Below are 27,385 nucleotides of genomic sequence, written 5' to 3'. Positions count from 1 at the left end.
ACAAGGCTGAGGATCACTCACTCTGCTCCTACCAGCCGGAAGTGAGACCCCTCCTGCCACAGAGAACATCATGTCCTCACAAGTCCCTAGGAATCAAGCTAAGCTGGCCACTGACCAAAGGCTGATCTGGATCTCTTCTAACAAAGCTCAAAACCAAGGCTTAACATCATCAAACCAACTCCAAATAACTTTAACTACAGAACAAATCCAACACAATATAGCCATCCTCAGGACCCCCAACAAAATCCACAGATGCTTGATCCTCTAAATAAAATGGCAGCACAGTATTTGCAAGGAACCTACAAACATCTTCCTATATACTTTAAATTACCTCTAGATTACTTATAATATCTAAAACAATGTAAATATTATGTAAAAAGTTGTAAATACAATGTTAACAGTTACCAGTATGAGGCAAATTCAAGTTTTGCTCTTTGGAACTTTCTGGAATTTTTTTTTTTTTTTAATATTTTCGACCCACGGTTGGTTGAATTCATGGATGTGGAATGTGTGGATATAGAGGGCCAACTGTGTAGTGTAAAGGGATTCAGCACCCAACAGTATAAAATTCACAATCAACAGAGAAAGAAAAACGGATGGCCAGGAGTCAGAGATTAGACGAAAACTTACATTTTATTGTATATCTTCTTATACAGCTTTTCAATTTTACACCATGCATCTATACTACCAAGTCAAAATCTTTTTAGTTAAAAATATGTAAAAGTTTAAAATGTTAGTTAAAGTGTCTGTTCTAGTATCTGATTAAATGAATATGAAAAAAACAGGGAGCTCTCATAGATGAGATCAATCTAAAATAATCCTGACATGTGTTACCTCCAGATGGGAAATCCTATTGAAAATCTGGAGTACAGGCAGATTTCAACTCCCACAGAGGTAATTCCAGAAGTGTACTTTAAGTCTATTATCTGGTGCTCTGAATATATCAGAGAAACAACACTAGGCTGCTCTGGAAAGGCCTATTTTAGTCACACTGTATCTCAAGTGTCCCCAAGTGGTACTACAGAAAAGAGCACTGAAGAACCCCGAGCAAAAAAAAAAAAAAAAATTCTGCAGGAGGGTAAACTCTGCAGAGGCTAATTTCTCCCCTCTGTATTCCTAACATTAGGACAAGGACTCAGTTCCCACCTCCAAAACCGCCTCTGGCTCCAGGCCTCTTCTAGTAATCCCAACAAACTCAGTAGCAAAGGGACCAAAAAGACAGACTCACAAAGGGCTGGAAGAGATGAGCGGCCCAGAGGCCTCTTCCTAAGTCCACATAAAACCCCAGCAAGACTCTCAGCTTTAGTCCCTTATCCTCTGGGCACTTTGAGAGGCACGATGGCACTTTGCGGGGGTGGGGGACTTGGGGAGGCATGCAGAGTGAAGACAGGTTTAGGTTCCAACATTAGCTTTGAAATGTAATGTTCACTAAGTGTGCATGCACAGGAGCTTAACTACCCTCACTGAGCCTCAGTTTCCTTATCTAATGAAATGATGCCAATATCTACTCATCAAACCTATTTCAAGGACAGGCACACAACACAGAAAGTAGACTCACTGCGTGTTCTCAACCTGGGGAAGCCAGTGCTGTGCTGCTGTTGCCCAGGGCCTCGGAGACTCTAGCCTGCTGTCCTTTCCAGCAGCAGCACCTAGCCCTTAAAGCAGAGCATCCTTGCCCCTGAGGAGTCTTCTGAGACTGTCTGTGACTAGTCTCCTAAGATTATTCACAGAGACAGCATATCCCCGTTTCCACTCACAGGAAGGAGAGATGAGTGAGGACCTCAAGCACTGAGACTCAGGAATACAAGTCAGTCAGAGTGCAGTGCTTTCACTGGGACCCCAGTGATGGGGGCTGGTGCCGGGGAGCAGCAGGGCCCTGGGGCTGGGAAGAAGAGCAGCAGGATGCAGAAGGGCTATGCCAAGGGTAAAGGGAGGCACGCTGCCCCTCCCCTTGCCCTCCCTTTACCCGTGGCAGCGGAAAACTGACACCCACGGCAAGGTGAAAAGCAACAATCAGGAGCTTAGGCGGTTCCACAAAATAACTAACGACCTACACGGAAGAGAAAACTTCTGCATAGAAGATTTCAACTTAATAAACAGGATTTGCATGGAAGAGAGAAATACAAAAGAATTACACTATTCAAGCTCCAAGAAACATCTAAACTGGGGTGGTTTTTAATGCATGCGGAAATCTTTTTGATAAGAATTACTTGCTCTGGAGAAAGAACTGGAAGATGTGATTCAATATCCAATTTTCCATAAACTGGAAAATACATCTAATGTACAAGCCAAGGTTAAAAGAAAACTCAAAGAAACAAGCTCTCTGGCAATTCAAGTCATATCAAATTGAAGTCCTCTGAAACACAGGAAACAGAACCACTGGGTTGCAAGGGACTTTCAGAGGCAGCTCAAGTCTCCAGATAAAGTTAGACCTCAAAGAACCAAGATGGGTTATTAACCAGCATCCACAGAAGCCTATTGCAGAGTTCAATCACCCAAACCGATATCTGGGCATCAGACAGCACCGGATATTCAGTAACAGGCATCGATGTGAGAAAGGATTTATCTCCCGAAGCTGACCGATTCTCTCTCCGCAGCAGAGGTGTTCTCTCTTCTTTTCTCTTAGACAAGGTAGTGACCGATACTCATGTTCTTAAACATCATGTCCCACAGACTTAAAGACACTCATTAACAGTGACCCCAAGCATTCGCTTTAAGGCCCACTGAACATCTTTTCAGGAACCGTACCCTTTATTTCTAACGAGTTACACTCCTACTTTGTCTTCTCTAGGATCCACATGTCCCCTCTAGAACAGGATGCTGAGTCTAGATTTAAATAATGCCAAGCATAACAAGGATTCCTAGTTCTAACGAGATTTGTTAACAAGGATTCAGATCCACAGATTTGCAAGATACAGCACTAAACTGCTGGTTTATTCAATCTAAGACACATTATAAGTCCCAGCATTTCAGCTGTTTGCATGTAGTGAAGACTCTAAATTTTGAGCTGAATTAAACCAAGAGTTTTATTGCATTTGTGTTCTGTAATTTTTTTTTCTAACTGAATTTCTTTATATTTTTGACGAAATATAAAATGCAATCGAGAATATTACTTAAATCTAAGGTTGTATCTACTTTTTCCCTCATGTACATAGCCAGTAACCACAAACAAACTTACACAGTCTCCCATGATTCCTTATTTAACTCAACCCAGTGCCTTATCATCGTCACAGCATGCCTTAGATACCAAAGCAAATGCATATCTGTCAGATTTATTTACTCATTTGCTATGCTACAACTTAATCAAAAATATTTTTACATGCTAGATGTATCCCTCCATGTTTTTATAAAATCTGCATTTAAATGTAAGATTCCGGAAAGGTGATACTACCTGTGAAAGCAACTTCTTCAGCAGCTGTGCTATGGCAGGATCCTCGGGTGGAGGGCAGTCAGGAAGAGACCCGTTTCGCTTCTTCTGACGCATGTGAAGATGTCTGAACAAGCTAGTGATATCTTTAGACCTCAAAGCATAATCAAATATAGAACGACTTACTGGCTCTTTTAAAACACTGAGTAGAACAAGTTTTCTTTCAATCTATATTAGAAAAATAAAAAGAATCAGCCAAAGATATAACATACAGTACAGCTGTTTTCAAATTCAATAAATATAACCTGTGTAAAGTTAACATGGGCATTCATTTTCTAAGAAAACGGGAGATATTTACATCTGCAACTTTTGCTTAGAAGAAAAAAGAACACCAGGGACCTTTAGAGAGTGAAGGTATTTCTTCATTCATTTTTAGCATCTGAGTATACATTTGTGTCTATCATACTTGAATATTACCAATGTCCAGACTAGAAAAGTTTAGACCCCAAGTTTTCTAGATCTTAAAACATCAGATGAATTTCCAGATCTATGAAGTATCTGAAGTTTGCAGGTCTAACAGCCAAAAGGTACTAATCCAGAGAAGATGCTCAACAGCCACAAGGCCACCCTTCAGTCATCAGGTTTTCCCAACAGCTTCAACCACTTCTAAAAAACATTACTCTCTCCATAGAGTTCTTAAAATCTGTTCATTTTTAATCCCCAAGAATATTCTCCTTGTCAATGCATTTATAATAAAAGGAGTTAAACAGTAACCAAGAGGACTTTTTTAGATAGATTTAACTACCTGGTGAGTTGGCCAAAAGAAACCAGCATACAAAGGTATCTTTTGTCTAATCCAAATTGCAGAAAAGTGAGAACTGTGAAGCATATAGATAAGCAGTCTCTCAGCTCCTAAACCTGGCCTTTCAAAATATACAACAATGATAAAAGCAAAAAGTAACACTAATAACAATTTCTGAAAAACAAGGAGAATGGTGCAATTTCTAACAAACAACGTTAATATCAGGTTTATTTTAGTGAAACACAACTAAAAGTTATTACAAATGAATCTAATTTTTCAATCCCAGAAACACTTCTTTCTTTCTTAATAGTTTAAGAGCCAAACTTGCTTGCTTGTTCAGTCACTTCAGTCGTGTCTAACTCTCTGCGACCCCATGGACCACGGCCTGCCAGGCTCCCTGTCCATGGGATTCTCCAGGCAAGAATACTGGAGTAGGTTGCCATTTTCTTCTCCAGTGATAAAGTATGGAGTGAGTGAAGTGAAGTCACTCAGTCGTGTCTGACTCTTTGTGACCCCATGGACTGCAGCCTACCAGGCTCCTCAGTCCGTGGGATTTTCCAGGCAAGAGTACTGAAGTGGGCTGCCATTGCCTTCTCCAAAGAGCCAAACTTCTATGGCTCAAAATAGAATAAGCAGTCAAAGCAGTAGGAATCTCTAGACCTGGCTTCTAAGAAAGCCTTAATAAACTTCAAAAAAGGTCATGTTTTAGCAATATTATCTATCTTTCAAGGATACATAAATTGTTCTCAGGATGAAAATTTTAATTTACAAACTCTATGAAAGAAAGAATGATGATTCCCCACGTTGGATTACTCTATTATGAAAAGTAAAGACGGAAGGCAGTCATAGCCACTTATTTGCAGAGGATATCCAAGGCCATTTTCTCCAACCACAGGGAAGGCACACTGGGCTTATAAAAGTAGGAGAAAGCTAGAGAGGAATAGGAACTTGCAAAAGAAAAACAGGTATTTTAGGATGCTTTAGCAACTAGAATCACCTCTCAAAAGTCCATTCAATTTAAACATCTATCAATATTTTGATAGCTGGCTATTCAGCAAAATGAAGGGTATATACACTGACAAGCTGGATAAATAACTGCCTTGTACAAACCAAAGACCCAAAGTTTATCAACAAGTGCTACACTGCTTAGGAAAGGGTGGGGGAGGAGCAGGGAGCAAGAGGGGTCAGTTGTCTTTAGATAAAAAAAAAAACAAACCAGAACCAGTGAGTGCTCTAAAAACCAATTTTGGAAAAAGCCTGCTTCCAATTTATTATCAATGTGGACTTGGGCTGGAATCAGCTATACAAAAGCAGGTCCATCAATATATATTCCTGCTACACTTCCCGTAACAGCAGACGCTTCAGACACCACACGAAAGGAGAAAGGGTGAGCCACGGAGCTGCATTACACTCAACATGATGGACAGCATACCAGCTCCCTGGCTCCTCTCATAGTCCAGAGCGTTTGTTCATTAACATTAACTACCGCAAAAGAAATGTGAAAAGTCTACAGTCCAATTTAAATCTTTAAAAGTTTAAATAAAAATAGGACTCTCCAAACCTTTTTCTTAAAGGGGCACAGTTGGAAGGGAGGGTTGATTCCAAGCTGGAACATGCATACCTGTATTATTGGCTGAGTAATATATGGGTCAAGGTAAGGCATCAGTTTGCAGTAGACATCAGCTGTGCTTATTTGGTGAGCTACCACAGTGATAAATCCCACAGCACCATAGCGTATCCATAGGTTGGGATGACACAGAAAGGGGGCTAAGAGGGAAAAAAAAGGCATGGATTAAACCATGTTCATAAAGAGGTCCGTACTATCAAGATACCATGTTCATAAAGAGTTTCCCACTATTAAGATAAACAAATTTTTACCTTATAACACTATTGATAAAGGGATTATACCAAATGTTACTATCAGGTTGCCTCTGACTGTCCTGGGACATAAACTGAGCCAGGTGAACATACTGACATTATATTATTCCCACCCATAAATATGAACAATACCATAAGAGAGCAAAACAGTTCCCTCTTTCCTTGGGATTCAAACTGTTATGTTTGTAGTCAGGGCTGAAGATTGGGGACACATACTCACTCAAGAGACTGAGTTAAAAACCACAAGACAGAGACCTGAGTCCCGGCAGCACACGGCAGACTGTGACCCCATATAATGCACCCAAGGGAGGTTCAGGGACGCACAGCCACCACACAGAGGGCAAGGAAACAGCGAAGGCGTTTCTCCTCCAAGTCACAGTTTGGATTAAGGGAATGATCTCACCTGACTGACACTCATTTAAATACAAAGATCTGATTGTATTGAATACAATACTCATGAATGCATTCACAAGGCAATATGAATTGAGACTGAAAGGCAGAAAACATATGCTGCCCATTGTTAAAGAGTTAAGATGTAAGATTAAACCACAAAATTCAATGAGTATCTTTCACATCTTTTAACTATTTTCTGTACGACACTTAAAGTCAATGATTTCAACTAACTGAAGATTTAGGATAAAAGTCAAACAGCTAAACTAACTGGATTTAACAACAATAAAGCAAAAACCTATTAGTTCTGAGGATACAAAGACATCATCATTTAGAGAATACTGACGTCATAAGAAATTCAGGCTAACAGAGAAATAAGAATTCTGTCATCACAAAGTCAATACTATGGTGGAGTGAGATGCTCCTTTTGTCTTCCTTTTTTACTCTACAATCAGTACAACACCAAAAACTCAACAAAGGTGCCTCTGCCCAACACAACCAGGTGCAGAATTCCACTTACCTAGACATCTATAGAAGTGGGGGGACCGGAGCAAACAGGGAAGGTGGGACCAGGGAATACACAGTGGTGACTTCAGTCTGCCCTCCGCCCACAGCAGCTGAGCCGCGGCCCCAGAGGCGGCGGCTCTCACGGCTCTGGCCTCCTCTGCAGCAGCACCGACAGCCTCCGGTGACCGGGCGGCAGTGGGCCAGGACCCCGTCCCCCTAGTCACAGAGGCGCCCACAACTCCAGCCCCCACACCTCCCGCCACGGCAGCAAAGCCCTCAGACCTTGCAACACCAGACTGGTCAGAGATGGGCCCGTGACCCCAGCTCCTGTCCACCCTCCCCTCTCCTGTGAGAGCAGTGCCTGGGGCTGCACGTGACCAAGGGCCCACTACCCTGGTGCCCGGGCAGTGACGCTAGCAACAGCGGCAGTGCAAGGCACACCGCCACCAGAGGCTCGGGAGCGGCCAGGAGGTTGCGGGGCGACACCTCTAACGAGGCAGCAGAGGGTGGGAACCTCGGGCTCCCAAAGATAACCAGAGGCAGCACAGACAAAGGAACTTTAAAAGTTAGGCTATAGTGCCACCTAACGGACAGCAGAGAAAGACTACTGCCTTCCAGCGTGGTGAATCAGAATCAAGAAGTGTTCACTATTTCCAAGGCACAGGAAGAGAAACACCCTCATCAAGCACCCTGAAGAACAGCAGGAAGATTGTGTCACAAAAAGGAAATGAAAAATCTCCAGAAACTAAAGCCACTGAATACAGGGATCTGACAGAGAATTCCAGATAGCTGTCATGAGGAAACTCAAAGAGCCACAAGAAAACTCACAGAGATAGTCCAGTGAGCTCAGGAATGAAATTAATGAACAGAAGGAACACTTAACCAAAGAGACTAAAACACACACACACACAAAAAAAGTTGTTTGCGTTTATGACTCTGTCAGCGAGCAAGGACGCCTCTGAGAAAACAGAATGGCACCAGCACCCGAGAAGGACCACCCCCTTCAGTGACCATCCCACCGAAAGGTCAGAAGGCATCTTCTGAGGTCTTCTGGAGCCCCGCACAGGGCTCAGCCTCTGTGACTGCAAGGAGCCCGCCAAGGTGCGCGAGGTGCGGGCAGGCTTCCCCGGAGGAAAACAGGAAATCTTTCTCCCGATTCACCAGAAAAACACTGACCACCGTCATCGCTGAGGAGGTCCCAGTGTCTGAAACTGAAACCTTTAAACCCCATGTCTCTAGAATAAGAACACACGAGGAGCCCCTTGTGCTGGGACTGGCGAGATCCAGCCCTGAGCCTCTGCAGTGGGAGCACTGACTTTAAGCCTAGACAACCAGAGAACTAACCCTAGGGAGTATCAAACAGTGAGAACTCACACACAGGAAACCACCTGAATATAAGACCCAGCATCACCTAACCACCAGCAGCACCCTATGCAGGATGCCTCATCTGAACAACAAACAAAACAAAAATACAAACCCAATCATCAGCAGACAGGATCACCACCTCACCCAGCCTTGCCCATCAGAGGAAAAACAAACAAACAAACAAAAACTCAGCACAAATCTCACCCTATATGAAGCTTACACAAACCACTGGACCAACCTTAGAGGGCAGAAACCAAAAGGAAGAAAGAATTCAAGCTTGAAGCCTGGGAAAAGGAGACCTCAAACACATTAAGTTTAAAAAACAATCGTGAAAAGGCAGACAAATATTACACAAATGAAGGAACAAACTTAAAAACACAGAAGTCCAAATAAATGAAGTTCAGTTCAGTTCAGTTGCTCAGTCGTGTCCAACTCTTTGCGAGTGCATGAACCACAGCATGCCAGGCCTCCCTGTCCATCACCAACTCCCGGAGTTTACTCAAACCCATGTCCATCGAGTCAGTGATGCCATCCAACCATCTCATCCTCTGTCGTCCCCTTCTCCTCCTGCCCTCAATCTTTCCCAGCATCAGGGTCTTTTCAAATGAGTCAGCTGTTCGCATCAGGTGGCCAAAGTACTGGAGTTTCAGCTTCAGCATCAGTCCTTCCAATGATATATATGTCATATATATATAAATAAATGAAGAGGAAACTACAAATCAAAACTACAGTGAGATATCACCTCACACTGGTCAGAATGGCCATCGTCAAAAAGTCTACAAACCATAAATACTGCAGAGGGTGAGGAGAAAAGGGAATCCTCTTGCACTGTTGGTGGGAAAGTAAACTGATAGAGCCACTATGGAAGACAGTATGGAAATTCCTTAAAAAACCCACCATATAACCCAGCAATCCCACTCCTAGGCATATACCCTGAAGAAACCAGAACTGCAAAAGACACATGTACCTATGAGATGTTTCATATAAACCTCATGGTAACCACATGGACTGTAGCCTGTCAGGCTCCTCTGTCCACGGGATTCTCCAGGCAAGAATACTGGAGTGGGTGGCCATTCCCTTCTACAGTGGATCTTCCCCACCCAGGGACCAAAGCCAGGTCTCCCTCATTGCAGGCAGATTCTTTACCATAGGGGCCACCAAGGAAGCCCATGACATCCCTTATATGTGGAACCTAAAAGCAAATGTTTCAAATTAACTGATCTGCAAAGCAGCAAGAGACTCACAGACTTGGAGAATGAAACTATGGTTGCCATGGGGAAGGATGGTGGAAGGCACAGGGGGGGAGCTTGGGGTAGATTTGTGCACATTGCTATACTGGAAATGGATAACCAACAGGGAACTACCCTATAGCACATGAAACTCTCTCAATGTCACGTGGCAGCCTGGATGGGAGGGGAGTTCAGGGAGAATGGGTACATGTTATGTATGGCTCAGTCCTTTGCTGTTCAGCTGAAACTGTCACAACAGTGCTAATCGGCTATAACCCGATACAAGATAAAAGGTTAAAAGGAAAAATAAGACCCAACTATATATGCTGCCACCAGGACACTTACCTCGGCTCTAAGGACAAACATAGGCTCAAAGTGAAGGGACAGAAGACTCCAAATTACAGCCTAAACAGAAGGAATGTATCCATACTCATATCAAGTAAAACAGGCTTCAAGCCAAAAAAGGTAACCAAAGACAAAGATGAACAGTATATAAGGATAAAATGGACAATTCATCAGGAAGACATAACAGTGATTTATATATACATACACACACACATAGCTAACTCAGGAGCATCAAAACATACAAACGATCATTATCAGACCTAAAGGAAGAACTGACAGCAAGAGAGGAACTAAAGTGAGTGAAGTCACTCAGTCGTGCCCGACTCTTTGCGACCCCATGGATAGTAGCCTGCACCAAGCTCCTCCATCCGTGGGATTTTCAAGGCAAGAGTACTGGAGTGGGTTGCCATTTCCTTCTCCAGGGAATCTTCCCAACCCAGGGATCAAACCCAGGTCTCTCACATTAAACAGATGCTTTACCGTCTGAGCCACCAGGGAAGTCCAAGAGGGGAACTAGGGGACTTTAACACCCCACTTACATCAGTGGATAGAGCATCACCCAGAGAGAAATAAACCCACACTTGTGGACAAGAGCACATGATAACACAATGGAGAAAGGCCAGTCTCTTAAACAGTGCTGGAAAAACGGAACTAATGAAAACATAAACAGCATGCTCTCTGACAAAAGTCTTGGCAAAAATCTTTAGACATGTCTCCTCAGATAAGAGAAACAAAAATAAACAAATGGGGCGACACCAAACTAAAAAGCTTCTGCACAAAACAAGAAATCGTCAACAGAATAGACAACCTACTGAGTGGGAGAAGCTATCTGCAAGGCCTGTAGCTGATAAGGGGTTAATGTCAATATATATAAAGAACTCAGACAATTCAACAGCCAAAAAACAACAACCTGCATAATAAATGGGCAGAGGAGCTGAATTTCTCCAAAGAAGACATACAGTTGGCTGGCAGACACGTGAAGATTTTCACCATCATTGATTATAAGGGAAATGCAAATCAAAATCACAATGAGCTATCACCTCACACTCTTAGCATGGCTGTTATCAAAAAGATGAGAAACAGCAAGTGCTGGAAAGCGTGTGTAGAAAAGGAAACCTTTTTCACACTGCAGAAGTGGAGACTGGAGGAGTCACTATGGAAAACACTGTGGAGACTCCTCAGAAAGGTGAGAACAGAACTCCCATAAGACCCAGCTATTCCTGGCTGTTTGGTGTGCCACATGTAAGTGACTTATCCGAACAATAAAACATTAATTCAAAAAGATGTATGCACCCCTATGCTCATTACAGCTTTATTTACAACAGCCGAGATGGGGAATAACCTAAGTGCCCGTCAATGGATAAAGAAGATCTGGAATAAAGATGGGATGGAATGTTAATCAGCCATAAAAAAAGCAAAATCTTGCAACGACATGGACGGACCTTCAGTGTATTAAGCTAAGTTAAATATGTCAGACAGAGAAAGAAAAATACCATATGATTTCACTTATGTGTGGCACACAAAAAACAAACAAAAAATAATAAATGAACTCAGCCAAAAAAAAAAGCAGCGTATAAATACAGAGGACACCGTAACAGTTACCAGACAGGGAGGGGCAGGGAGGAGGGCAAGACGGGTAAAGGGGATCAACTGAACGATGGTGGACAGAAACCCGATTTTTGGTGGGGAGCACACTGCAGTGTGCACAGAAGCAGAAATACAATGCTGCACACATGAAACCTGGATGACGTTACAAACCAGGCCCAGTTCCATAAACAATAAATTTAAAAAATAAGAAATGATAAAAAAAAATCCTATTTTGTACTAATATTACTTAAATAGGGCAAGAGAAAAAAATTGTTCAAGGTATCTGTCTCCAGAGTTTTTCCATTTCCAATTCTTCTACACATGGAGGTGATTTTGGTTATTCCATTAACACCCTACAGCTTCTGAGACAGCCAACGATGGAAGGGCTGGAGTTTCCCTCTGACAATAAAGAAAATGAGGGCTGGAAGAACACTGAAAAACCTCCAAAAGGTAACTCAATTCAAGACGACCTGGCAGAAGTTGGGCAGAAGACGAGGCTGAATCAGCGGTCCAGTGCTCTGTGTTACCTGTGTTACAGTCACACCCTTACCTGGCGCTCACCTGCACAAAGGGTCCATCTCCGGCCGCCCCTCGTCTCCGTCACAGCACCTGCTCTAGCCAATGGAACGTCTGAGGTGTAACAGACAGAGGCTCGAAATGCGCAACACAGCTAGGCTTCTGCCACCACCCAGGACGTCACCTGGGTAGCTGCTGCCCCTCCGACATGGGCCCAGGAGGGCACAGATACATCCCAGTCCCCACAGACAGTCCGGGAGACGCAAGGCCTGAAGCAGAGCCGCCCACAGAGCTCACACCTAGATGCATGATGAGAACCTGACTGAAGCGCTTCCTGAGATCTCGTGGTTGATTTTCACACAGCATTACTGTGTCGGTAAGCAGCTAACGGATACAAAGAACTTCAAAGATGCCAAATACAAGAAAACAGAATCAAGACGATTTTCCGTAAAACATCCAATACACTCCCAGTTTTCTGGGGACAGGTGGAGGGAAAGGCAGAGGCTTCACAGGTGGCTCAGCAGTGAAGAACTCGCCTGCCAGGGAAGGAGACGCAGGTTTGATCCCTGGGTCGGGAAGATCCCTGGAGAAGCAAATGGCAATGAGCTCCAATATTTTTGCCTGGGAAGTCTCATGGACAGAGGAGCCTGGTGGGCTACAGTCCATGGGGGTCGCAAAGATTCAGACATGACTTGGTGACTAGAAAACGAGGACAAGAGGGAAAGGTGAGTTTTCATAAATTCAAAGTGGGAAGCTTGATTAGTATCATTCACGATCATCACCACCACCAGCACAATTCCCACCAAGAATCTCTAGAACAGACTAGCCACACACAGTTTAAAGACAGAACAGAGAGATGCACACAGTTTATCATCTGCTTTGTAAGTAGGTGTTTCTAAGTTATTAAAAACGTTTTTCTTTTTTAAACAGTTCAAAATGCCAACAAATGATTATTTGCTTGATTTTTCCCAGCAAGGCTCGTCTTCACCCCCATAGGTAGTATCAACTTCAGTTCTAGTCCCACGGGAGGTCCACATCCAAAACAACCCAAATCCAATGTGCCGCGCTGGGTTTATTCTACACCTCAAGATAATTGCTTTTACGTTAAACTGAAGATACTTGAAGACCCCGACTAGAAACAGCAGAACTCAGAAAACATCTCGGTAGATTTTGACGAGAGAGGTAAAAAACTATCTTTTATGATAATTTTTGCTTAAAAATTGACAGACATCCATTTTGCAGATAAGTAAAATGCTACTTATCTACTATAGTAAATCTCAAAAACAATTTCCTAATAAGCAACAGAAGGAATACATTTATGTGAAATTATAATATACAAGCACATATTTATATACAGAGGATTTTCATTACAATGCAGAATATCAAAGTCAAAAGCAAGGAAAATTTGACCCTTAAAAGGCAATGCCACTTTCACAGGAGGAAAAAAAACAACACTGATGTGAGAACTGAGCAGGAAAATATTCCAAGCAGCAAGATATTTGTTAGGATGATACATTTTCTCTTTAATATTCTTATGAAAAGTGGTGCTTTCTACATCTGCCTTATACTACATAGGACAAGAAACTCAAAAGACCTTCTAACATCTTTTATTATATTAATAATTTTTGCTTCCCAAGCTATTAGCTCTTTAAAAACTGAGGAAAAGAGAGAGATGATTCCCTCAAGGTTTAGTACTTTGTATATTACACACAAAAAAGTATTTCAGTGTAGCAGAGATTTTTATCATGATTACATTACCAACACTCAAAACTTCACTATTAAATTCTTTTTAACATAATCTTCCAAAAATTCAAATTAGGATTACAATCTAAAAGAATGATTATAGATATTGGAGTATAAAATAAGAAATCTACATATACTCAAGTCTCCACAATTTTTTTCTTTTAAAAATCTATATTCATGCATAAAAAGTTTTAGAAATTTTATACCTCTACTATCTAACCATCTAATTTAAATAATCAAAATAATAATTTCTTTGTCTTTTTTTCTCCAAGGATTGCCTCAAGAAAAACTTATCAACCAAATCTAACTAATTTTGAGTTTTTATAAATTTTATTGGCAAAGCATTAAGCAGTAATAAAATATTATATCTAAAAAGGTAATTGTCTAAGATTTCATGTTTTCTCAGTACAAAGCCAACTTGCAATCTCATACTGGTTACTTCCTTAAAAAGAAGTGGTAAGAAAACTAAAAGCTTCTAATATTTTTATTTTTACAAAGGGTCACATGTATCTGTTCTTATTCTGAATTTAAAATTGATAAACACAGGTTAACTATTATAAAGGTCAAGGAATTAATCCTTTCATTGGTTAATAAAATTACTAACAGTAGTAATGGCAATACTGCAAGTGTTTAACTGGTGATCAGTGTAATGACAGAAGTCACAGACAATCTTCTACATACAGTCTCAACATAGCTAACAATCAAGTGTCCAAAAACATAAGCTAACTCTTAGGGCAGTTAAAGACTTTATCTACATTGTATTAAAAAAAAAAAAAATCTTCATCTTTCCAGGATCACCAAGACTTAACTACAGATTAAAACAAAGATGTATTTCCCAGCCTGGGCTGGAGAACCAATGCTCCTGTGAGTGGCCTGCTTGTCACTCACATATAACATGAGTGCAGGCATAAGCATGCATGAGGGTATGCACGCTTGTGCACACACACACAAAAGAGACCCAAGAGCTGAAAATCTGACTGTAGATTGTCTAGAAATTCCACAATGCTATCAATCAGTTGTGGTCATTCCCTTTCCCAGGGAATCTTCCCAACCCAGTGATCGAACTCAGGTCTCCTGCACTGCAGGCAGATTCTTTACCATGTGAGCCAACAGGGAAGCCCATATTTCTCTTACCTTTCCCTCATTTTCCCATCCTAATTTTAAGAAGCAAAAACTTACCAATATCACTGGCAAACTCGTAGACATGGGGTTTTTGCAGCAGCCCTAATTGACACATACAGGTAAGGGCGTTAAGAGCTTTCACAATAACAAATTCCTCAGCATCACTAAGACCTTGTTGCAGCAGGGGTTTGAGAATTGAGGAGCTCTGCCAGCCAACATAGGCAGCGACGCCTGAAAAAGAGACGCAACCATACGTGATTGTTTTACACCTGAAAGTACAAATGTTATTAGTGAAAGTGCTAGTTGCTCAGTCGTGTCCTCAACTCTTTGTGACCCCATGGACTGTAGCCTGTCAGGAATGTATTCATGGAATTCTCCAGACAAGAATACTGGAGTGGATTACCATTTCCTTCTCCAGGGGACATTCCCGACCCGGGATTGAACCTTCTTTACCACTGAGCCACCAGGGAATAAAATGAATCAAAAGCCAAATATATTAAGCAATAACCCACAGAGAGACACTGCATTTCCTACCCAGCACAATAAATAAAAAAGACCCACACAATGCCAATCATCAAGAAATTCTGCGATGCCAAGGGGGAAAAGATCCTATAAGCTTACAGAAAGGAAAATACAGATCCCTTAAAAAGGAAGTAGAATTAGACTGGCATCAGATGATCATTTCAGCACCCATGCAGGCTAGAACACAACAGGGCAAGATCTTCAAGATTATGGAAGAAATGTTATACCCAAACTGTCAATAAAATAAGGATACAAAAATGAGCCATCATGAGACATGCAAGAACTATACGTGGTTACCTCCCATGCAAACATTTCTAAGAAAGTTTCTTGAGGATGTTTGCCAACAAAATGAGGAAAATGTAGAAACACAAAATGGTAGATATAAACCAAGAATTCAAGGGGGGAAAAGGATAAAACCTAGTAAAGACCTAGAAATCAATCAGCCCAAATTAAAACTAAAAGTCAATAAACTTCAAAAATGCTATTAAGAAGAAAAATGGAAGACATTACAAGCAATAGATAAAACTAGGAAGAAAGAAGCTAGATATTATAGACAGAGTGAAGAAGGTGTATTTTCTCTCTAAAAGGAAAAGAAAAAAGTCAAACTCCAGGATGAAAAAAAAAAAATGTTCAAGAAAGTCATATGTAAAAATGAAATAAATTACAATGTACTATGTATGTGGTTGTTTGCAGAGGACAGAAGAAAGAATCCATTGACCTTGACGCTACAGACTTTCTCATCAACTGAGAGAGTCATGGCATCAGAACTGTGGTGAAGCAATTATAAATACTGCCCACTACTTGGTGCTAAAGTCAATAAAATTTACATACTCATGTAACTTATTTTGAATTTTCAGAATCACAAGCAGAAGATACAAGCAGAAGATAATTTAAATATCATCAACTATAAAAATGCAATTGTTAGTTGAATTAGCAACCAACAGAAGAAGCAGAAAGAAAGAAAAAGATAAAAAAGGAATGAAGGAAGTGAAGGAGGAAGGAGGGAAACACAAAATTCTTTGCAGTCCAAATCAGAAGGCCAATTAAGAAACAACTGAATTACTTAAAGTTACAGAAACAACAATCTAAAAATAACCACTGCGAACACAGTGACCAACACTTCAAAACAGAGAGGACAAGGGGGATCAGATTATGATATGAGTGAGTTAACTCTTCATCTGGCACAGAAAAAAGTCAAGAGATAAAGTATAAAACTGATACTCCTAAAAAGAATAATATGAAAACACTACATAAGATAGCGATAGTCACCTGAAGGCGGCAAACCACAACCACGCACCAGGGTACGTGCTGCGAAGTGCAACTGCTGCCTGTCACACATCACTTCTTAAGTTTTGAGTAATGTGCAGAAGCGTGTTTCCCTTATAATTGAGAAAGAATTTTAGAATTTTCTTCTGTAGTAAAAGAAAAAACACTGTCTAAAATTCCAGTGAATTCTATTTAGAAACTTTACAAACTAAAACGTGCAACAAACTAAAATAGCTCAAAATATTTTGGAAAGGAAGACTGACATTTGAGGAGCTTATTCTACCAGATACTAAAGTTGTTAATAAATATATAATAATTAGAATATAACTATAGAGAGTATAATATTGAGTAGCAAAGTGAAAAAAAAAAAATCAATGGAATAGGATACCCAGAAAAGCGACCCTAAAAGATATATGCATGAAACAGATACTAATAGAAGCTTCACAAATTAATGGAAAATAAATGAAATGTTTAGTAAATAGTGTTGGGAAAATTGGTTACATTCCTGAGAAAAATTTAGATTTCACCTCATACCACAGCCCCAAATAAAGATTAATCAAGCAGTTCATGCTATGCTGTGCTTAGTCACTCAGTCGTATCTGACTCTCTGCAACCCCAGGAGTGCAGCCCGCCAGGGTCCTCCGTCCATGGGATTCTCCAGGTAAGAATACTAGAGTGGGTTGCCATGCCCTCCTCCAGGGGATCTTCCCAACCCAGAGATTGAATCCAGGCCTCCTGCACTGCAGGCCAGATTCTTACTTCTACGTTAAAAAAAATAAAGCTTTAATACAAAAAAAAGACATGCATCCAATGTATAATTAACCTAATTCTGGAATGGAAAAAGATTTAAGTGCAAAAGTAAAAAAAAAAAAAAACAAGAAGGAAAAGATCAAATAAATTGACAACACTAAAGTTATTTTAAATGACATAAAAAATTATAGTCAACTTATTTGAGAAAAGATTATTTGCCATAGAAGTGATAAAATGTTGTTTTTAATGTAGATATAAAAGGCTCAAAAAAATTATAAGAAAAGCATAACACCATCCAAAAATGGGAGCCAGAATAATAGATTAAAAATTCATAGTAAGAAATATGAATGGGTAATCAACATGAGGAATTTTTTCACCTCCAATGATAAGCAAATAAATATACATCAAAACAAGTCATCATTTTAAGCTATCAACACTGATTGAAGCCTAGTCCATACTGGAAGGCTGTGCAATACTATTGAACAATGCCCACCAATGATATTATCGCTTTGAAAAGCTTACAAAATGTGTCAAGTTCTAAAAATATACTCATATTATTTAACTCAGTAATTAAAATTTCTGACTCCCAACCTGAGAAAATAATCAGAAGAAAATATTCATGTAAATGGTTAGATGTATAATTGAAGGTGGGAGGAGAAGGGGACAACAGAGGATTAGATGGTTGGATGGCATCACCAACTCAACGGACATGAGTCTGAGTAAGCTCCGGGAGTTGGTGATGGACAGGAAAGCCTGGCATGCTGCAGTCCATGGGGTTGCAAAGAGTTGGACAAGACTGAGCAACTAAACTGAATAGATGTGTATAATATATGTTGACCAAAGTAAAAACAATCTAAATATTCAAAAGAACAGTTCATTAAATTTTGGTAAAACTATAATAAAATATTTCTACTTATTAAATTATGGTTTCAAAGAATTTTTAATAACATGAGAAAATGTTTAGAATATACATGTTACTAGATAAAGGTTTAAAAAATAACAGGACTGAGAAGTAATATAATACATACAGAGCACTTAGGTGCTAGGCATTATTACATATGTTAATTCATTTTATCTTCAAAACAACTAGTGGGTTAGTAATATTGTTATCCTCATTTTACAGACAGGGATACAAAGGCACACAAAAGACTGAATGATTTCCCCTAGAACCACAATCAGTAGGTGACAAAGCCTGAACTTGAACCTAGCAATCTGGTGTCAAGAGTGGCTGCTCTTAAACCCTCGATGCAAGTGTTCAAGAGCAACCAAATCAAAGCAAGATCCTTCTACGACCCACCTTCTAGAGTAAGGAAACAAAAACAAAAATAAACATGTGGGACCTAAATAAACTTAAAAGCTTTTGCACAGCAAAGGAAGCTACAAGCCAAGGTGAAAAGACAATGCTCAGAATGGGAGAAAATAACAGCAAATGAAACAACTGACAAAGGATTAATTTCTAAAACATATAAGGAGCTCATGCAAGTCAATACCAGAAAAACAAACAACCCAATCAAAAAGTGGGAGAAGATCTAAACAGACATTTCTCCAAAGACATACAGATGCCCAGCAAACACATGAAAGGATGCTCAGCATCACTTATTATTTCCCCAGGTAGCTCAGATGGTAAAGAATCTGCCTGCAAGGCAGGAGACCCAGGTTTGATCCCTGGACTGGAAAATCCCCTGGAGGAGGGAATAGCAACCCACTCCAGTATTCTTGCTTAGAGAATTCCACAGACTGAGGGCTCTGGCAGGCTACAATCCATAGGGTCACAAAGAGTCAGACACTACCAAGTGATTATTAGAGAAATTCAAATCAAAACTACAATGAGATATCCACCTCACACTGGTCAGAATGGCCATCAGCAAGAAGTCTACAAACAATAAATGCTGCAGAGGGTGTGGAGAAAAGGGAACGCTCTTGCACTGTTGGTGGGAATGTAACGGATACAGCCACTATGGAAGACGGTATGGAGATTTCTTTAAAAAAACTAGGGATAAAAACATCATATGATGCAGTACTCTCACTCCTAGGCATATACCCTGAGGAAAACAAAATTGAAAAGACACATGTACCCCAGTGTTCACTGAAGCACTATTTACAATAGCTAGAACATGGAAGCAACCTAGATGTCCATCGACAGGTGAATGGATAAAGCAGCTGTGGTATGTGTGTGTGATAATGGAATATTACTCAGCCATAAAAAGGAACACAATTGAGTCAGTTCTAATAAGGTGGATGAACCTAGAGCCTATTATATGGAGAGAAGTCAGTCAGAAAGAGAAAGATAAATATAATTTATTAAAGCATATATATGGAATCTAGAAAGATGGTACCAATGAGTTTATTTGTAGGGCAGTGATGGAAAAACAGACATAGAGAACAGACTTATGGGGTGGGTTGGGGGGAGTGGGTGAGATGTATGGAGAGAGTAACATGGAAACTTTCATTCAATTCAGTTCAGTCGCTCAGTCGTGTCCGACTCCTCGCAACCCCATGAATTGCAGCATGCCAGGCCTCCCTGTCCATCACCAACTCCCGGATAGACAGACAATGGGAATTCGCTGTATGACGCAGGGAACTCAAACAGGGGCTCTGTATCAACCTAGAGGGGTGGGTGGGGAGGGAGACGGGAGTGAGGTTCAAGAGGGAGGGGACATATGTATACCTATGGCTGATTCATGTTGATGTTCAACAGAAAACAACAAAATTCTGTAAAGCAATTACCCTTCAATTAAAAAAATAAAAAAAACACAGTGCTGCTCTTAGCCAGTACATAACAGTGCCTCACAGCATACATGGCAGAATGGAACGACGGGTGGAAAGAAGAGGCAAGGATGACCCAGAGGAAGGGAAAAAACAAAACACTAACAGAGGCTGTACATGGGCTGGAGAACTGGAGGGGAGTTGTTTTCTTTAAGCTTTTTAGATCTTCCAATTTTTCTACATCTGTGCTAAGTCATGTCAGACTCTTTGCAACCCTGTGGATTGTAGCCCACCAGACTCTTCTGTCCATGGGGATTCTCCAGGCATTAATACCGGAGTGGGTCGTCAGGCCCTCCTCCAGGGGATTGTGACTCAGGGATCAAACCCACATCTCTTACGTCTCCTGCATTGGCAGGCAGCTTCTTTGCAACTAGTACCACCTGGGAAGTCCAATTTTTCTATAGCACGTATATATTAACTTTTATACACAAAAAATAAATGAAAATTACTTTAAAAGTGAAAAAAGAACATAAAGGCCATGTTTCAAAATACACTTGGGGGTTTTGCTGGTGGCCCAGAGGTTACAAATCCACCTTGCAGTAAGTACACGGGACACGGGTTCCACCCCCGGCAGGGGAAGATCCCGCACGCTCTGCAGCAACCAAGCCTGTGCACCACAACTACCGAGCTCGCGCCCTGGAGCCTGCAAGTCACAACTCCTGAGCCTGCGCGCTGCAACTGGTGAAGCCATGCACCCGGAGCTTGCGCTCCACGACAGAAGTAGCCACGGCAGTGAGAGGCCCACACTCCACAACAAGAGGAGTCCTCGCTCCCCGCAACTAGAGAAGCCCAAGTGCAACAACAAAGACCGTGCAAAAAATAAAAAGCCAAAAAAACCAATCAATCAATCTTTTTTTTTAAAAAAATCCACATGAACTGACCAGTAGATAAAGTTTCAAGAACTATCTTTTACAAAGAAAAGAAATAAAAACAAGATTACTTAAAGGAACAAGACAGACAGAGGGAGGTGAGAAGCAAAGGATACCGTGTCTAGGAGCTGAGTTAGCTGGAGTCCAAGACAGAAGGCTGAGATGAATCAATGAACTAATGCAAAAGTTAAAAACAAACTATAAAGGTATGAAAAGAGGAGGTACAGTAATCTCCAGTTATAGCAAAGCAAGAACAGTAATTTCAAGACTTTTCAAAAGTAGGAAGTATCCTTTTCTCTACCACATTATACAGTTATATTTGCAGAAACAGGAATACTATTGCTAGATGAGTTTCCTTCCTATTTTTATTTTTTAGGAAAAACATCCAACAGCAAACCTTTTATCAGTTACTTTCCCAGATTACTGAAAATCAAAACCTAGAAACTCCACAGTTTCTGCTACACGAGAAAGTCTTGATACCTGTAAAGCTTACCCGTGTGCAGAACCGTTTTTAAGCTTTTTTGAGTTAATAGACAAGTTTTACAATCATGTGTAAAATGATATATAAAGGGTTAGTGGGTAATTGGGAAAAGGAAATGGCACCCCACACCAGTACTGTTGCCCAGAAAATCCCACGGACTGAGGAGCCTGGTAGGCTGCAGTCCATGGGGTCGCTAAGAGTCAGACACGACCCAGCGACTTCACTTTCACTTTCCACTTTCATGCATTGGAGAAGGAAATGGCAACCCACTCCAGTGTTCTTGCCTGGAGAGTCCCATGGACAGGGGAGCCTGGTGGGCTGCAGTCCGTGGGGTCGCACAGAGTCGGACACGACTGAAGTCACGCAGCAGCAGCAGCAGCGGGTAATTTTAACAAGATAGCTTTAGCACATAATAGTTCATAAATAACCAAATCTAAAATTGAAAAGGTCAGTACAATCAGGTAGAAAACAATGAGTTATTACTCCAAAATGGAAAAGTATTAAATCTTAGTGTAAAACATGACTTAATCTACTCAAAATAAGTTCATTTCTAATTCTGAATCCAAATACAACAGGAATTATACGTAGATAAAATACAAGATTATTTCTCTTCTTTAAATAAATCTGAAAATTAAGAATTGCAACATTTTGAAATAGTGGGAAAAAAGTCGACTAATTTTTCACAAATTTTTGGTTTTACAAAAAAGCAAAGCCTGTAAGCTTCCTTTTTAATTACACTGATTTTCAATCATAATTATACTGTTATTTTCTGATTGTAAAAGTGCTGCATGTTTACTATAGAAAATTTGACAAATATGGAAAAATGAAAAAAAGAACCCAATTACCTGTAATCCCAGCCTCAGAAATAATCACTGTTCACATGTTAGTATATTCAGCCTTTTTAATAAACATATCATTTGTTATTATTACCTGTACTCAACTGAGTTCAGTCACTTTAGTAACACTTCATGGTACCTTCCCAGGTCATTAAATATTCTTTCAGAACACACTTTTTAATGACCACATGGCATCCCTTTGTATGTGCATCTCAGTCTCTTGATCAGCTAAGATATTTCCATCACCCAAAAGCATGAAGACAGACAGAAATACCAGGAATTCATTTCCTTTTTAATGAAATTTGGTAGTACTGTCACCTTTCAGACCGCATGGAAGTTATCTGTTTGAGAAGATAATTCAAATCTTAAAGATAAATTTGAAAACAAACAAAAACGTACCAACTATACTATCAAAAAAAGCTCCACGAAGATGCCAATCATTTTTATCATTCAGGAAAGTGATCATGTGGGACAGCAAAACATCATTAGCTTTCTGACGTCCAAAGAATACGCACAGCCGTGTTATCCCATTTTCCATTAAGGTTTGTTTCACGATATTTTCAGGGTCACTTAGCAAAGTGACAACTTTCTGCTGGACCATTTCATGTAAGGCTTGGAGCTCTAAAAAAAGAAAACAAAGAAAAATGTGATCAATTTTCTTTTCTCCACACATACAGACCCAGTCTTTCTCACTCCTTGCAGGAAACAGAATGATCACAGGAGCCGCCACAGAAAATGTGCAATCACTAACCTTTTCCACTACGCAAAGCGTGGAAGGCTAGCTGGGAAGATGAAACATAGATCAAAAAACACAGCAACAAGCAGATGCTACAAGCAGGGCCACTACCTTGCTATTCACTAGCTTTATTTATGAGGCTCAGAGAAAAAGGCTACAGGGAAGCACCAGAGAGATGCTGTCCAGTAAGATTGATCTAAGGATGCAAAACCGCTTAAGACTGGTCAGGATATAATCTGATGGTGCAGGTGTTGGTTAATTACAGTTTAGAAAGCCAGAAAACACACTGCAAGTCCTGACAAGACTTCACATGATCTGGCCACCACCTCCTTCTCTGATCTTATCTCCTACCCACCCTTCATTTTTCACTCATTTATTTACTCAGTTGGTTGTCTTCCCCTTACTAAAACAGTCTCAAGAGAGCAGAGATCTTTTCTGTCTCACTTACCACCATATCCCTAAATGCTCACAGTAAGCACACAAACTGCCTGGGGCCAAGCTTATGTTTAACAGTTATCCACTGACTAAATGAATGAAGGCGGAGCCCACTTCTGGTGCAGCCACTGTCAAGGGAAAAGGTGGTCTGAAAGACCCAAGTCTATATTCATGTTAAGAAAAACTTTAGATTAACTCCCCCAAAGTTTTATTGCCTAACTTCATTAGTTAAAACACCCAAGGACTTTCCTGGTGGTCCAGGGGTTAAGAATTCACCTTGCAATGCAGGGGACGTGGGTGTGAGCCCTAGTCAGGGAACTAAGATCCTACATCGCCTGGAGCAACGAAGCCCCTGCGCCACCATGAAAGATCCCAATGACACAGTGAAAATTCCGAGTGCCCCAGCTAAGTCCCAATGCAGCCAAATAAACATATTTAAAAAAAACAAACAGTCCAATTACATGCTTATAGGATGTACAACAGTATTATTTTCCAAGTAATTCCAAGAATTTCCTGATACATTATTTTATAAGTTTAAAATTATTCCCGTGTCTTCAACTCCAAATAATATTTGTTGCATAAAATGGTCCATTTAACAAGTAAATGAGACACTATAGTTGTCTTCAGTGCAGTTCAGTTCAGTCGCTCAGTCGTGTCCAACTCTTTGCGACCCCATGGATTGCAGCACGGGGGGCCTCCCTGTCCATCACCAACTCCCGGAGTCCACCCAAACCCATGTCCATTGAGTCGGTGATGCCATTCAACCATCTCATCCTCCGTCGTTCCCTTCTCCTCCTGCCTTCAATCTTTCCCAGCATCACTGTCTTTTCCAATGAGTCAGTTCTTTGCATCAGGTGGCCAAAATATTGGAGTTTCAGCTTCAACATCAGTCCTTTCAATGAACACCCGGGACTGATCTCCTTTAGGATGGACTGGTTGGATCTCCTTGCAGTGCAAGGGACTCTCAAGAGTCTTCTCCAACACCACAGTTCAAAAGCATCAATTCTTTGGCGTTCAGCTTTCTTTATAGTCCAACTCTCACATCCATACATGACTACTGGAAAAACCATAGCCTTGACCAGATGGACCTTTGTTGACAAAGTAATGTCTCTGCTTTTTAACATGCTGTTTAGGTTGGTCATAACTTTCCTTCCAAAGAGTAAATGTCTTTTAATTTCATGGCTGCAGTCACCATCTGCAGTGATTTTGGAGTCCAAAAAAATAAAGTCTACCACTGTTTCCCCATCTGAAAAGTAGATTTCTCTAGTTTTTCTGAGCTAGAAATACCTTAGAAAACATCTTAGTATATTATCTGACTTACAAATATTCAACCCAATAAACATTAACTAAAAGCCTGTTAAAAACCTGTTATCGATGTAGAGAAACATGAGTCAGGGATAGACCTTACAGAGTTCACTGTTGTTATATTGTTGCTTTATGATAAAAGGTATGGGTTTTGATACAAGAATCATAGGTAGTATGAAATAAACAGTTTATGACTGAGTGTATGTCAGAATATTCTTACATAAGCAGGAACGGTTTAGATTCCTTAGCTATGGTGTTGTCAATGTTTTTCTTTTTATCCTATAATTATTTTATAATTCAGCTAGCTTTGCTGTTGATACAAGTCAATTCTGGCTGAGAAACTACTGAGCTTAGAGTCTGTGGTGACAGGTTGGTCATGTTCTGGCGAGATAACAATGCATAAGAGTAGAAGAGAACAGTCAAACGGTAGGAACCTTCCCTCTGTACGTCTGGTATTCTTTCATTTTACATTAGAATTATAAAAGACAGTTTGCTGCAAGTTCACATTCTAAATACAGCAATTCATTCTAAGTAACAGAGAATTTGGAAGAGAAAATCATACTACCTGTGTCATAATTCCCATTGGGATGTGTAACTTCATCTATTTCTTCACTATTTGGGTCATTTTCCATATTGAGATTTTTCAACTGTACTAATTCCAGGAATCTCAAAGCTGTTTCTGCCAGCAGAGCTATGTTTTCTATAAAAGAGAGAAAATTTATAATAATTATAATCATAAATTTGTATAATGCTTATAACTTATTTTCCCTAAATTTTAATACACATAAATAATAATAAAACTAAAGAAAAGCAAGACTTTCCAATTTAGCACTTAACCTAATCTGACTTTTAGTGACTAATCTCATAATCTACAACTATACCCAAACTATCAGTTTTAACCATAAAACATAAACTTCTTTTAAAAATACAGAAATGTACAACCTGGTAACTACAGTTAACATTGCTGCATGGCATATATGAAAGTTTTGGAGTAAATCCTAAGAGTTCTCATTACAAGGAAACAGAAATTTTTCATTGTTTTTTATTATATCTTTGTAAGACGACGGGTGCTAACTAAACTTACTGTAGTAATCACTTCACAATACATGTAAATCAACCCAACATGCTCTACATCTTAAAACTATACAGTGAGGTATGTCAATTACATCTCAATAAAACTGGAAAAAATACCAAATAACCAAAATACAGCAGTCAAATCATTTGAGGCAAAAAAATAAAAATAAAAAAGCTTAATTCTTCCACAAAGACCTATCTTTTCAACAGCATCATCTTGAGTAAGAGATACGCAATAGGCTACCAGAGAAACACATTTCACATTAAATTAAAAAGCTGACCTTTAGGATCACCCAGGTCCTGGTTCAAACCTTGACCTTGACACTTACCAGCTGACTGCTCAGCCAACCTGAGTCTCAGCTTCCTCACACATAACTGAGTCAGGACTTCCTCAGAGGACCACTACCCACATGCAGCACCCCTTAAGGGCCTGCCTTACAGTGATCCTCGGGTTCCTGCTGAACCAGTGTGACGCTGTCTGCCGTGCTCCTGCAGCGGTCCACCTCCTCTCCTTTCTCTCTGATGAGACGTCTAAGACTATTTCCCACTCTTGGCCACTGTGAGAACGCCTGCTCCTTAGCGTTGCTGTCTCACCTGAAGCTAACTCTACCTGCTCTGGACTTACGCTTTCCTCCTCCTCCCATTCTTGTGTATTCCTGCCTCTGCCCTTCCCCTCTGACTCCCATGCTTAATATGTGACCATACCCTCAAAGACACACTCTTTCTCTTCTCAGCAGTCAGTGGCACGGAACATGAACTACCTTGTTCTATTCATTCTAAGACTCACTTTTTCTTCACTTTTTAACATCTCTGAAATAGAGATGCATCCCACCATAATTGATGTTTTTTAGTCTACCAAATACAGTGATTCCCTTCATGGTGGAGTCCCACCCCCTACGCTTGCTAGGTTCAACAGTTTTCTGAATAGAACGAAAATGTACCTCTAAGCAAGCAAGTTATTGATACCTCGCAGCACCTACTCAGCCTAAAGACAGGAGAATCCTATACCATTCTCTGATGATTCCAGACGAATACTCCCACTTCAATAAAAATATCTTTATTAGGAAAAGTCTCTTCTTTTCCTGGGCACTTCTCAAGTCTGAATAGATCTATTACTTATCCCCCCATTTATGCTCATAAACCACAACACACTTGTCAGTTCACTTATACAAGATACAAATCTATACCAGCATCTCTTGAGTTTAAAAACACTACAACAAAAGAAAATTTTAATTGATTTTTAAACATTTATCATTATTGACATGTGTGGTTTAATTACACTTAGCCATACAAGTTCAGAGACTTCTGACTCTATGTAAAAACACAGCCTGCTCATGCTTAAGCCATGCCTCACCACGGCTGGGTAGCACGGGGCACTGCAAGGTCCTGGCACTGACCCTGGGTCACCATGGCCTCTCACCCTGAGACCCAGCAGACAGATAAAAGCAGGGTGCCTCAAAATCCAGATCCACACCCGCAGCTCTGAGAACTGAG

General features: G+C 40.4%; 1 protein-coding gene across 4 annotated transcripts in view; it reads right to left on the bottom strand.

The window, feature by feature from the left end:
- The window catches only part of PIK3R4 (phosphoinositide-3-kinase regulatory subunit 4), an 86,465-nt gene that overhangs the window by 44,238 nt on the left and 14,842 nt on the right, over nucleotides 1–27,385 (bottom strand). For 3 of the 4 annotated variants that reach the window (NM_001100314.2, XM_005202130.4, XM_059874450.1), the window contains exons 5-9: nucleotides 25,383–25,517; nucleotides 22,741–22,962; nucleotides 14,909–15,082; nucleotides 5,791–5,936; nucleotides 3,392–3,595 (exon numbers count right to left, since the gene is read on the bottom strand). In NM_001100314.2, coding sequence (NP_001093784.1) covers nucleotides 3,392–3,595; nucleotides 5,791–5,936; nucleotides 14,909–15,082; nucleotides 22,741–22,962; nucleotides 25,383–25,517 — 881 coding nt within the window. The remainder of the gene's footprint in view (nucleotides 1–3,391; nucleotides 3,596–5,790; nucleotides 5,937–14,908; nucleotides 15,083–22,740; nucleotides 22,963–25,382; nucleotides 25,518–27,385) is intronic. The other variant, XM_025001065.2, reaches the window with a different exon arrangement.

The sequence above is a fragment of the Bos taurus genome, chromosome 1 (assembly GCF_002263795.3).
Source record: "Bos taurus isolate L1 Dominette 01449 registration number 42190680 breed Hereford chromosome 1, ARS-UCD2.0, whole genome shotgun sequence".
Taxonomy (NCBI): domain Eukaryota; kingdom Metazoa; phylum Chordata; class Mammalia; order Artiodactyla; family Bovidae; genus Bos; species Bos taurus.
The sequence above is the reverse complement of the archived record's forward strand: the minus strand, read 5'-3'. Positions and strand labels throughout refer to the sequence as shown.